The sequence below is a fragment of the Sapajus apella genome, unplaced genomic scaffold, assembly GCF_009761245.1.
Source record: "Sapajus apella isolate SASKATOON/1434 unplaced genomic scaffold, GSC_monkey_1.0 scaffold105, whole genome shotgun sequence".
Classification (NCBI taxonomy): Eukaryota; Metazoa; Chordata; class Mammalia; order Primates; family Cebidae; genus Sapajus; species Sapajus apella.
Genome location: NW_022437045.1, coordinates 5,607,740 through 5,620,802, shown reverse-complemented (window position 1 = coordinate 5,620,802; position 13,063 = coordinate 5,607,740). Strand labels below are relative to the sequence as shown.

The following is a 13,063-nucleotide window of genomic DNA, read 5'->3' as shown; positions in this document are numbered from 1 at the left end:
GGTTACTAAGCTGCCAGTGTCTGCCTTTGAGGCCAGGGCCCAGTTAGGTGGGAAAAATTCCCAAGAAAGGTGCATGGATGGGTGTATTCATCCATTTTTACACTGCAGATAAAGACGTAGGCTGGATACATGGCTCATGACTGTATCCTAGCACTTTGGGAGGCAAAGGCGGGCGGATCACCTGAGGTCAGAAGTTCGAGACCAGCCTGGACAACATGGCGAAACCCTGTCTCTACTAAAAATCCAAAAAAATTAGCCAGGCGTGGTGGTGAGTGCCTGTAATCCCAGCTACCTGGGAGGCTGAAGCAGGAGAATTGCTGGAATCCGGGAGGTGGAGGCTGCAGTGAGCTGAGATAGTGCCACTGCACTGCAGCCTGGGCAACAGAGGGAGACTCTGTCTAAAAAAAAAAAAAAAAGAAAAAAGAAAAAAGACATACCTGAGACTGAGTAATTTATAAAGAAAAACAGGTTTAATGGAGTCACAGTTCCACATGGCTGGGGAGGCTTCACAATCACGGTGGAAGAGTAAGGGATGTCTTACATCGTGGCAGGCAAAGAAAGAATGAAAACCAAGTGAAATGGGCTTCCCTTTATAAAACCATGAGATGTTGTGAGAGGTGTTCACTACCATGAGAACAGTATGGGGGAAACTTCCCCTATGATTCAATTAGCTTCCACCTGGTCCCTCCCATAACGTGGGAATTATGGGAGCTACAATTCAGGATGAGATTTGAGTGCGGACACAGCCAAACCGTGTCAATGGGTGGATCCCAGGGCTGGATTAGCCTGGGAGGGGTACGGTTGCAGCAGCAAGTAGCCAAAGCAGAGACATGAGAATGTAATCAAACAGCCAAATGTGTCATTTGTCATGGTTAAGGAAAGTGTATAATATTTGATTGAACATCAACATCACGGACCAAGAGAATCAAGAGCATTCAGACAAGGGGTAGGCAGGGAACTGGCCAGGTGGTTCTGGAATATATGCTCCACCCCATTCTCTCTGCATTCTACATTGTCTCTGCAAAAGAGAATTATGGACACAGGAGGGGAGCACTACACACTGGGGTCAGTTGGGGGGAAATAGGGGAGGGACGGTGCGGGGTGGGAAGCTGGGGAGAGATAGCAAGGGGAGAAATGCCAGATGTAGGTGATGGGGAGGAAGGCAGCAAATCACACTGCCACGTGTGTTCCTATGCAACAATTTTGCATGTTCTTCACATGTACCCCAAAACCTAAAATGCAATAAAAAAAAAAAAAAAGAGAATTACCTGATTACCTGTAAGCCTGGAAGAAAGAGGAGGAGATTCTGTGAGATCACCCATTAACTTTGACTTTCATGTTCCATTTTCGTTTTTGTTCTTGGGTTTAGTATCTTAAATTTCTGGATCAGCTTTTGGAGAAAATGAAGTTGGACCAGATGGCTGCTGAACTTGGCTTTGACATGCGGCTGGATGTGGTTTTAGCTCGAACAGAGCAGCTGATTCGTCTTGAGAGCAATGCAGTGATCGAGAACAAGACCATTGCCCACAATTTGCAGAGAAAGGTAGGGGATATTGAAACTTGCTAGTATTGACAGAATAAATTTCTGAAAAACCCAAATACTGAAAAATAATGTACAACCACCATATTTACCAGTGTAGCTAGAAAGCATCTTATAAAAATATGTATCTAGAATTGGAGGCTCAACTTTAAGCCTGAAGAGTTGGTAAGTGTATCTGTCACCTAAAGTCAAGGTTGTGTTTCACTGTGTGTAATTGGGACCCACAATGACAGTGACTTAAGCAAGTAGAAGTGTTTTGTTTTTGTTTTTCCATCACACAAATTCCTGGAGACGGGAAGATCGGGGCTGGTGTGGCAACTCTCCTCTGTAAAGTCTTCGAGAAACCAGATCATTTCAGCTGGTTCACTTCCCATTCCTAGGGTGATTCTTATTCTCATGGTTCCAAATCGTGCCTGGAACCATTATATCTGTGTTCAAGGTAGAATAGAAGAAAGGAGTGAGAAAGAGGGCTGCAAAAGAACAAGCAAGAGGCATCTTTTGAAAAAGGCACTCAGAATTTGCTACATGAAATTTTGTTTATATCTCACGGCCAGAATATGTTTTGGTGGCCAAACCTAGCTGCAAGGGAGGCTTGCAAATGTAGACTTTACTATGGGTAACCATTTACCTAGCTAGAAAAAATTCATAGTTTCTATTACTTTGGGAGAAGAGGAGAACTGGGGGAGCATTTAGCAGCCTCTGCATTTATAAGCTCAGTTGCACTAGAAATTCTAGTAGAGAGAGAAGGGCTTCCTTTTCCTAACCCAAAGGAAAAGTTAGAAGCAGTTTAGACTAAATCAATGAATGGATGGATGAAAGGGATAAAATATAATTATTAGTTACATAATTATTGGTATTGGAGAAAGAAATAGGAAAACACAGATGCATTCTTATAATAGTTCTTAGGAGAAAAATGCTGTGATACAATTCCAGTGTAGATGCTGAATAATGAGTCACATCTGGGCTCCCAATTTGGCTCCATCAAGCTGTGTGACCTTGGACAAATTATATACCTCTCTGTCTCTGTTTCCTCATATTTAAGATGCGGATGCTATATACCTCAAAGAGTTGTTAACTTTTAATAAATAACATTTTCAAACCCTTGGCTCACAGAAGATGCTCTATTCATGTTTGGCTTCTTCTCCACCACCATATCTTGAGAAACATTTTATAAAAGATAGCAGATGAACCCTATTACTGTTCCAGATATTAAATTAATCTACCATTCTTTCAAAAATTCTGCTCAGGTAATTGATTCTTTTTCTCAACATCCAACACCATTACTTCTTAATAATTATATAATCATTAAACTTACATCAAGTGCACAGAACTTGCCAGTGTAAAATTGCAATGGAGTGGAATTTTTCTTTTCTTTTTTTTTTTGAGACAGAGTTTCACTCTTGTTGCCCAGGCTGGAGTGCAATGGCTCAATCTCGGATCACTGCAACCTCTTCCTCCCAAGTTCAAGTGATTCTCCTGTCTCAATTTCTCGAGCAGCTGGGATTATAGGAACCTGCCACCAGGCCTGACTAATTTTTGTATTTTTAGTAGAGACAGGGTTTCACTATGTTGGCCAGGCTGGTCTCAAACTCCTGACCTCAGGTGATCCACCTTCCTTGGCCTCCCAAAGTGCTGCAATTACAGGCGTGAGCCACCGTTCCTGACCTGGAGTAGAATTTGACATGAAGAAGCTTAAGAAAGGGAATTTGGTTAGAGAAATATTAAAAAGGCTTTGTTCAAAAGTGATCTAGGTAGGGACACAGCTGTCACTGTTAGGCAGGATACTCAAAGCAGCATTTCAGTAAGTCCACCTTCTACTACTTTATAAGTGCAGAGTAGATAATTAGGGGAATTTGATGGTCTTCAGCTTGAACACTTGATAATTCCACATGATTCTGATTCTGATGTTTGTTGTAGATGACAAAGGTTTCTGTACTTAATATTCCATCCACTAATTGTGACATGTGGCACCCAGGAAGATTCTTTCCCTTCTGGAGCCCATAGTCACTTTCTCAAATATCACTCTAATTTCCTTTTTTTAAGTTTGATTACCAATGATAAATGATGTTTGAGGACCTGTCCTCTGCTTAGTTTGTGGATCTTACAGGCAAGGCATATAACAAAGACCAAGAAACCTTTCTACAGCCCCTTTTATTCCTAAGATTTTATATGTATAAGCAAAGCTTTCTTAAAAATCTCCTTGATATACCTTACTTTAAAAATATATCAACTCTCAGCTGGGTCCGGTGGCTTACACCTGTAATCCCAGCACTTTTGGAGGCTGAGGCGGGTGGATCTTTTGAACCCAAGAGTTCCTCACCAGCCTGGGCAACACGGTGAAACCCTGTCTTTACAAAAGATACAAAAATTAGCTGGGTGTGGTGGCATGCACCTGTAGTCCCAGCTACTTGGGAGGCTGAGAGGTGGAAGGATTGCTTGAGCCTGGGAGGTAGAACCCGCAGTGAGCTATGATCATGTCATTACACCCCAGTCTGCACAACAGAATAAGACGCTATCTAAAAAAAAAGTTGATATATATATCAACTCTCATGTCGGGGTCCAACTACTCCAGTTCTAAAGGATTGAAATGAGCCAGTCTAGGTTTGTGGTACACACTTGCATTGTATCTTATTTCAGAAAACGCCAGTTCAGGTACTGTGGCCGTTAGATGTTGGACGGGACTTTGTCTCTCTGATTATATTCTGCTTTTGATAAACCCATCTGAGGAGTTTTTTAAAAGCAATTTACATTTTTATGATGATGCCCATAATGTTAGCATCAGATGTGGAAAGCCGACGCCTCCACACATTTTCTCGGTCTCTTTTGTCTGAGATTTTAGCTATGCAATTCTTGGAAAGGGTATGAATAAAAAATGCAATCAGGAAAAGGAATCCAATGACCTTTTTTGATGGTTTACAAATTAGTCTTATTGAAGTGTAGATAAAGATCAACATTATCTGGGTAACTCATTTATATTTACTATTGTTCCATTATTAAAAAAAAAAAAAATCCCTGCTGGCATCAAACCAGCTAAAGACACAGAAAGAAAGACTGGAGAGCAAAGAACTACACATGAGCCTCCTCCGGCAGAAAATCGCCCAGCTGGAGGAGGAGCGGCAGGCACGCACGGCCTTGGTGGTTGAGAGAGACAGCGCGCATGTCACCATCAGGAACTTGCAGAAGAAGGTGGAGAGGATGCAGACGGAGCTGAGCACGTGTCGAGACTTGAACACCGAGCTCAAAACCAAACTGGCCGACACCAATGAACTGAAGGCAAGTGCTCGGCTCCATTTCCTTGTTGCTTTTTGCTGGTTACTGTCAGTGTTTATGCAAAGGAATGACAGTCTTATCAGGACACACCAGAAAAAGAAAGATGAAAACTTCCTCTGATTTTCTAGAGTTGTGGGAAAAATGCCAAAATGACACAAATCAGAGTACATATCCATTTAGTGTCTCTTCAATATCTGAAGTGAAGTCATCACTGGGTGAAAAGTCAGTCAAAAAGCAATGTTTTATTTATTTATTTATTTATTTAGAGGCAGAGTTTTACTCTTGTCACCCAGGCTGGAGTGCAATGGTGCGATCTTGGCTCACTGCAACCTCTGCCTCCCAGGCTCAAGCGATTCTGCTGCCTCAGCCTCCCTAACAGCTGGGATTACAGGCACATGCCACAATGCCTGACTAACTTGCTATATTTAGTAGAGATGGAGTTCTTCCATGTTGGTCAGGCTGGTCTTGAACTCCCAACCTCAGGTGATCTGCATGTCTCAGTCTCCCAAAGTGCTGGGATTACAGGCGCGAGCTACTGCACCTGGCCAAAAAGTGGTGAAGTTTTAAGTACAGGAAAGAAACACATTTCTCCAAAGTGTATTTGACTGCTATTAAGGATGAGGCAGGGATTTATCACATTGGAATTCGCTTAGGAAGAAATAAGAAAACAGGCACAACTGTTTGCTGAGAAAAGCCAGGCAGGCAAGGGTATTTATGTTGTGCTTTGTAGGATATGTCATTACCAAGTCCAGCGGAGAGGGTCAACAGACTGGGAGAATAGTTCCCTGTATTCAAGGTGTTCAACTTCTAACAAAGGCAGAACAAAAAGAAATGAAAACTTACAAGAATGTAATCAAAAGATTTATGTGTCATGCATGTGTGTCAATGGCAATAATATGTAACTTAATATGCACACATCCTCCCAGCAGGTGTGCAAATCACAAGTATAATGGACAATAACGTCCTGGCTTTTTGCAGACAATGCTCTGAAACTGCTTTTTGGAAGGTTTCTGAATCTGGAAACAGACATGCAGGGAAAAAGAATTTGGAATGAAGCCAGCCCTTGAACATGTGTTGTGGGGACAATGTTTCAGAAAATGTTTTCTACTGTATTTTCCCTCCTGAGTAATTTGCTTTTCCTTGCTGAAGTTCTGCCATTGGGACGAAATGACCAAGTTGAAGCATGCTTCCCTGGAGAAGTGGAGAACAAGCACCCATCAGAGAAGGGGACATGCTAGAATACAAGGAAACAGGGAAGCAAGGGGAAGCATCTGAGGTAGTGGCATGGGTGGGGAGGAAATATCAGAGGTAAGTCCCCTCAACAGTCCCTTTACAGCTTGAGACTGACCTTTGGGGGGATTTGGGGTGGGGTGGGATAGCATCAGGTGCTCCATCCCTGACTGGAAGGGGCTGCAAAAGATGATGAATCTGGGGGCCTAGTTTGCACCCCGATTCCCTGGAGCCTGGAGTTTCATTTTCACTAGTGAGGGATATGGACGACAGCTGAAGACACATGCTGGTGAGCTCATTACCGGAGGAGATGGGGGTGTTCCCTTCAACTGAGGGACAAAGTGACCCTCCATCGAAGGCCCTGGGGTAATCACCTAGGCTATGGCACAATAGCAGCTACAGCCAAGTCTTGAATTAGCCAAGACCAGTGATGGGAACTTGACTCTGGTGAGTGACCCTCACAAACTCTGTGAGTCAAATAATAGATACAGGAGAGATTCAAGGCAGTATGAGGGCCTGAATCACTTCTAATATCACAAGGACTTTCCTCCACTTAGTGATCATCTCAGAAAGAAGAAGGGAGAGAAGAATCCCCTAAAGATGGCATTGCATGAACAAAAACAAATTTTAAACCCAAAGAGCTGCAGTTAGTTACAAATGCCATCTGCTTGAATCATTTGGAGTGATGGTGGTGGGGAGTTTGTTTTTTATATCCAAAGGACTATGCAGATTATCCCAAAGTTAATATGGCTGGGACACTGCATCAGGTGCTCCTGATTGTAGGTTGTGCAGGTGTTCATCCCTGGGCCCCTCTGACATCCTTGCTTATAAGGATACAGGAGTATTACTTTGTTAGAGAGAATAAAGGGCCTTTGAACACTTCCAAAGAAGCCAGAAGAAAAGTTAAAAAAAAAAAAAAGTGAAAACCAGTGGTAAGACAGCTAATAGTGGGAGAATGTAATTCTCCAAAATAGGAAAAGAAACCTCACCATTATAGGCAACGTGTGATGCAGACCTTTGAAAAGGAAACAAAACTCTGGGCCTCAGAGAACAATAAGGAGAATTTGCAGACCTGATCTAACACTTTTGAAGACTTTCTCTTACCCATAGGGAGATGGTTTCATGTAATAAGGATATGGTTAATTCAGAGGTGTATAGCGTTTCACAAACTCAGACTAAAAAATCAGTCTCCTGCCTTTGCCAAGACTTTATAAATGTAGATTACTTCCCAGTGCTGTCATGATATTTGGTACAACATTGCTTCTGATTAAACAACAGTTGGTTGTAGTAGAGGATGAGGATGGGTGACAACGTAATAATAGGTGAATAGGAGGTCTGGTTGGCTGCTGATGACACCTTGACAGTGTCTGGCAGTTAGGGGGTGGTGGAAGAAGCTGAGCAGTGGACAGGGGCCTGATCACATGGAGCCTTATGTGTCACGCTAAGATGTTTGGACTTATCCTCTGGATCCTGTGAAGTCATTGAAAGATAATATTGTCAGGAAAAGGACTGAGAAGAAACAGAGAGAGACAGGGAGAGAGCAGAATGAGGCTGTGGTCAACTGTATCAAGTGCAGCAGGGACATAATGATGAAGGAGTATCCACTGCACTTGGCTTTGGAAAATCTGTGATTCAGGCATGTACAGATCATGGTGGTAGTGGGTGAGGGTTTTGAGAATAAGCTAAATTTCAGGGATGAAAGAGAAATGAAAACAGAGACAGTGCAATACCCTTCTGGGATACTTGGATGAAAAGAAGAGAGTTGGGAAAGTAAACAAAGTTGGCTTGTGTGTTTACTTGGTGGCTTTATTTTGCATAGACAGAGCCACATTCTTTTACAGATAAGATATAGGAAAGGTGGCCAGGCACAGTGGCTCATGCCTGTAATCCCAGTACCTTGGGAAGCTGAGGTGGGTGGATCACTTGAGGTCAGGAGTTCGAGACCAGCCTAGCCAACATGGTGAAACCCTGTCTCTACTAAAAATACAAAAATAGCTGGACGTGGTAGTGTGCACCTGTAGTCCCAGCTACTCGGGAGGCTGAAGCAGGAGAATCACTTGAACCCAGGAGGCAGAGGTTGCCGTGAGTGGAGACTGTACCACTATACTCCAGCCTGGGCGACAGAGTGACACTGTCTCAGAAAAAAAAATATATATAGGAAAGGCATAGGAGAGACGTGGTTAGACTAACTCAAGAGTTACTCAGGCCCCTACCTATGTCAAAGGAATGTTAAGTCTGCCTTCCAGTGGAGAATAGCAATCTATTGCTAACTTGCTAACACAGTAAATGCCAACTTCATGCATTAATGAGATATCAAATGCAGGATAGATTTTTATTTTGTATTTGATACACATCCCAAATATCAGACTTCTGATATCAATGTCCAAGACAGACTACTGATAGTAACTATCCACCATTGTACATTGGCTAAGCTGGTCCCTGTATTAATTTCACTATCATAAAGTAATATTTCTAGACATTAGCAAAAACAGCTTTACTTTATTAATGTCTTAGGGCTACCCAATTGCCACAAAGCGGGTGGCTTAATACTCAATACTGCTAACAGTCATTGGTTTATAGCTGCATAATTTCAACCTCTGCCTCCCCTTCACATCACCTCCCCTGTGTGTCTCTCCTTTTCTATCTCTTATAAGGACATCCATTGTTGGAGTTAGGGCCCATCCTAATTTGAAATTATCTTATCATGAGACTCTTACCTTAATCATTACCTGCAAAGGCCCTTAGCTAAATAAGGTCCCATTCTGAGGTTCTGGGTGGATGCAGCTTTTGGGAAGGCACTATTCACCCCACTACACTTATTAAATTAACAATTTTACCGCTCTTTTAGGGACAAATAAAATAATTTGAATTGTATTTCTATGTTTTATTAAATGAGAAATATTTACAAGTCATAAAGTTTATTTTTAAAGTATATAATTTAATGGTTTTTAGTATATTGACAAGGTTGTTCAAACATTACCACTATCTAATTCTAGGACTTTCTATCAATCCTCCCACATTCTGCCCCAGAATCCTACACCCATCCACAACCATTCTTCATTTATCCTTTCTTCAACCTCTGGTAACCAGTAATCTTTCTGTCTTTATTAATTTGTCCATTCTATAAATTATATATAAATGGAATCATATTATGTGATTTTTTTCTGTTTTCCTGCTGCTGATAAAGACATATCTGAGACTGGGCAATTTCCAAAAGAAAGAGGTTTAATGGACTTCCAGTTCCACATGGCTGGGGAGGCCTCACAATCATGAAGATGAAAGGCACTTCTTACATGGCGGCAGCAAGAGACAATGAGAGCCAAGTGACAGGGGTTTTCCCTTATAAAACCATCAGATCTCATGAGACTTACTCACTATCATGAGAAAAGCATGAGAAGGACACCACCATGATTCAATTATCTCCCACTAGGTCCCTCCCACAACATATGGAAATTATGGGCACTACAATTCAAGATGATATTTGGGTGGTGACACAGCCAAACCATATAATTTCTTCTACTTAGCATGAGTATACTTAGTGTTTTTAAGGTTCATCTCATGTTGTATCATGGATTAGTATTTCATTCCTGTATTAGGGTCCTCCAGAGAAACAGAAGCATTAGGAGGTGTATGTGTGTGTATGTGTGTTTGTGTGTATATACAGACAGATATATGTAGATATAAATATATAATATAAATATCTACATCTATTCATCAATCATCTATCAATCATCTATCCATCTATCAATCATCTATCTATCCATCTATCAATCATCTATCAATCAATCATCTATCTATCTATCTATCTATCTATCTATCTCTCTATCTAGAGAGATTTACTTTAAAGAATTGGCTCACACAATGATGGAGACTAGCAGGATGGGCTGACAGACTGGAGACCTAGGTAGAGCTGATGCTGTAGTAAAAGTCTGAAGGCTGGCAGATTTTCCTTGTGTTCAGGGAAGCTCACTGTCTTGTTCTGCTTATGCCTTCAACTAACTGGATGAAGCTTACCCACATTATGGAGGGCACTCTGTTTTATGCAAAGTCTACCCATGTAAATACTTGACCAAATATCTGGGCCTGATTGCCCAGCCAAATTGACACATAAAGTTAACCATCGTAATTCCTTTTTATGGATGAGGAATATTTCATTGTATGGATATTCCACATTTTGATTGTCCATTCAGTATTTGATGAACATTTAGATTGTTTCCACTTTTGGCTATTCTGAACAAGGCTGCTATGAACACTTGGGTGAAAGCTTTCTCTATGTCTCTTTCAAAACCATGATTGAAGACCTCAATGCCTTGGTTATACACATCTTCTGTTTTAAGACCCATGCTGTAAATTTACTCCTGAATTCTACACCAAGAAAAAGTAGACCTTTCCAGATAAACCATTAAATTTTAATTTGGCAGGCAAACAAGTATTATAGAAATACTTTTTGAAAGAAATGTGTTGTTTCATGCATTCCTCTACCTATGTTGAGTTAAAATAATTTATTATAATATTACTTACATATGCACCAACTAAAGCTATATAGAAATTTCTTAATCTTATTATATTTCTTAATGTTATAAAATCCATATCAGTTTAGAAATCAAAACAAAGGATAAAAGTAGAATTTTAAAAATTAGGGATATTAATTCAATGCAATAGATAATGTCATTTTACTAAAATCACCATTGATATGGTTTGGCTCTGTGTCCCCAACCCAAATATCATCTCGAATTGTAATCCTCAAGTGTTGAGGGAGGGAGATGATTGGATCATGAGAGCAGTTTCCCCTATGCTGTTCTCATGATAGTGAGTTCTCATGAGATCTGCTGGTTTTATAAGTGTTTGACAGCTCCTCCTTCACATGCTCTTATTCTTGCCTGCTGCCATGTAAGACATGCCTACTTCACCTTCCACCATGATTGTCAGTTTCCTGAGGTCTGACCAGTGATGCAGAACTGATAGTCAATTAAACTTATTTCCTTTATAAAGTTACCCAGTCTTGGGTATTTCTTTATAGCACGTGAAAATGGACTAATACCACTATTAATAAGAATGTGTGGTACCAACTGCTCATGATGCAAGTTCTTTTGAGTCTGGCATGTCTAAAGTTTATTTTCCCTAAGGGTATAGGAGTTATTATACTATGTGTTTTATTTTAATACTGCAGATACTTTATTTGTACCTATGCCATGACATAGTTTGGCCTTCACTCTGCATGAACACATTATTTATGTATTAACTCTGCCTTTACTATTTTCTCATTAGCCCAGGATAACTACTCATTGGCACAAACATAGCCTTATACACAAATGCAAATGTAAGTACTGAAATCATGTGGCAGAATGGCAGAGGATGAAGAAAGTGCTTTGTGTAATTCATATCATGCTAGATGCTTTATGGTCTGCATCAGTTATTAGTTTCAGCTCAATACATTGAGACACCCCAGAATATCAGTGGCTTAGAGAGGAGAGGCATTTATTCCCTTCTCACTGGAAAGAAGCATGGAAGTAGACCCTGGCAACCTCAGTTTTCAACCTTCTGCTTCAGTATCCTAGCAATATAGTCCTCAGTGCCATCTTCTAGTCCAAGCTAGCTGCTGGGGCTCCAGCTTCATTCTAGTCATCTGGAAGGAGGCACGGTGGAAGGACACCCTGTGTGCTGCCTTCCAGGAATGATACAACACTTCTTATGTTTCCATTGGCCAGAGCTTAGTCCCTGGACCTCATCTAAGTGAAGTCTGTCTGAGAAATGTCTTTATTCTGTGTAGTAAGAAAGGAAGAACAACTATTTGGTGTAGAGCCATCAGCTATCATCCTGTATCATGTGGCCCAACCTCAGTAGGAAGCTGTGGCCAAATATCAGCAATCAGACAACCGAAAATTAGTGGAAAGCTCATTATCTTCATTGTACTCTTTCAAGGAAACACCAAAAGGGATTAACATTCTTCAGCCACCTGTGAAGTTCTCTCCCACTTTTTAACTCTCTTTATATCTCCCACACAAGACAGCCCCTCCCCACATTCCTTCCCCACTGCGGAACTTTCTCTAACCCAATGAGTGTAGCCTTTCTGAATTTTTTTTCCCCTGACCTCCCGTTTCAGACTCAGCTCTGATGATGTAGATTCACTGGATTTCTGGGACTGCTTTTAGCTCTTCCCACTTCTGAATGTGTACAGCAAGCAGATCTCCAGTAAGAGGCATGCTCCTGGGGTCAGATAGTGAAGGAGTGGAGGGGTATGTCCTTAGTAGGAGCTAAGAAAGGTGTGTTGGTTAACGGCTACAAAATTACAGCTGGATTGGAGGAATATGTTTTAGTGTTCTATAACACTATAGGATGACTATAGCTAACAATAATTTATTGTATATCTTCAAATAGCTAGAAAAGAGGATTTTGAATGTTTCCAACACAAAAAATGGTACATGTTTTGAGGTGATAGATAATGCTAATTACTCTGGTTTCGACATGTGTTCCTGTGGTGGGGAAGGAGGGGAAGTGAGCCCAGACTCCAAAGCTGAGCATTCATCTTTGATTTCTGCTACATTTCTACTTAGTCACACCCTTTTCTTTCTTTTATTTTTAGTTGACACATAATAGCTGTACATATTATTGGGATACAGAGTGATATTTTGATGCATGTATACAATGTGTAATGAACAAATCAAGGTAACTAGTGTATCCATCATCTCAAATATTTATCATTTATTTTTGTTGGAAACATTCTAAATCTTCTAGTTATTGGAAAATATACAATAAATTGTTAACAGAATCACCCTATAGTGCTTTAGAACACTAAAACTTATTCCTTCTATCCAGCTGTAATTCTGTATCCATTAACCAACCTTTTCCTTTGCCCTTTCCTGATCCTTCCCAGCCTCTAATAACCACAGTTCTACTCTCTGCATCTATGCACTCAACTTTTTCAGCTTTTGCATGTAAGTGAGGATATGTGGTATTTCTCTTTCTGTGCCTGGCTTATTTCACTTTGCATAATGCCCTCTAGACTCATCCATGTTGCTGTGA

The 13,063-nt window shown here is 40.8% G+C and overlaps 1 protein-coding gene across 3 annotated transcripts in view; it reads left to right on the top strand.

The window, feature by feature from the left end:
- The window catches only part of CCDC170 (coiled-coil domain containing 170), a 113,616-nt gene that overhangs the window by 84,480 nt on the left and 16,073 nt on the right, over positions 1-13,063 (top strand). For all 3 annotated transcript variants that reach the window (XM_032258814.1, XM_032258815.1, XM_032258816.1), the window contains 2 exons: positions 1,370-1,543; positions 4,571-4,813. In XM_032258814.1, coding sequence (XP_032114705.1) covers positions 1,370-1,543; positions 4,571-4,813 — 417 coding nt within the window. The remainder of the gene's footprint in view (positions 1-1,369; positions 1,544-4,570; positions 4,814-13,063) is intronic.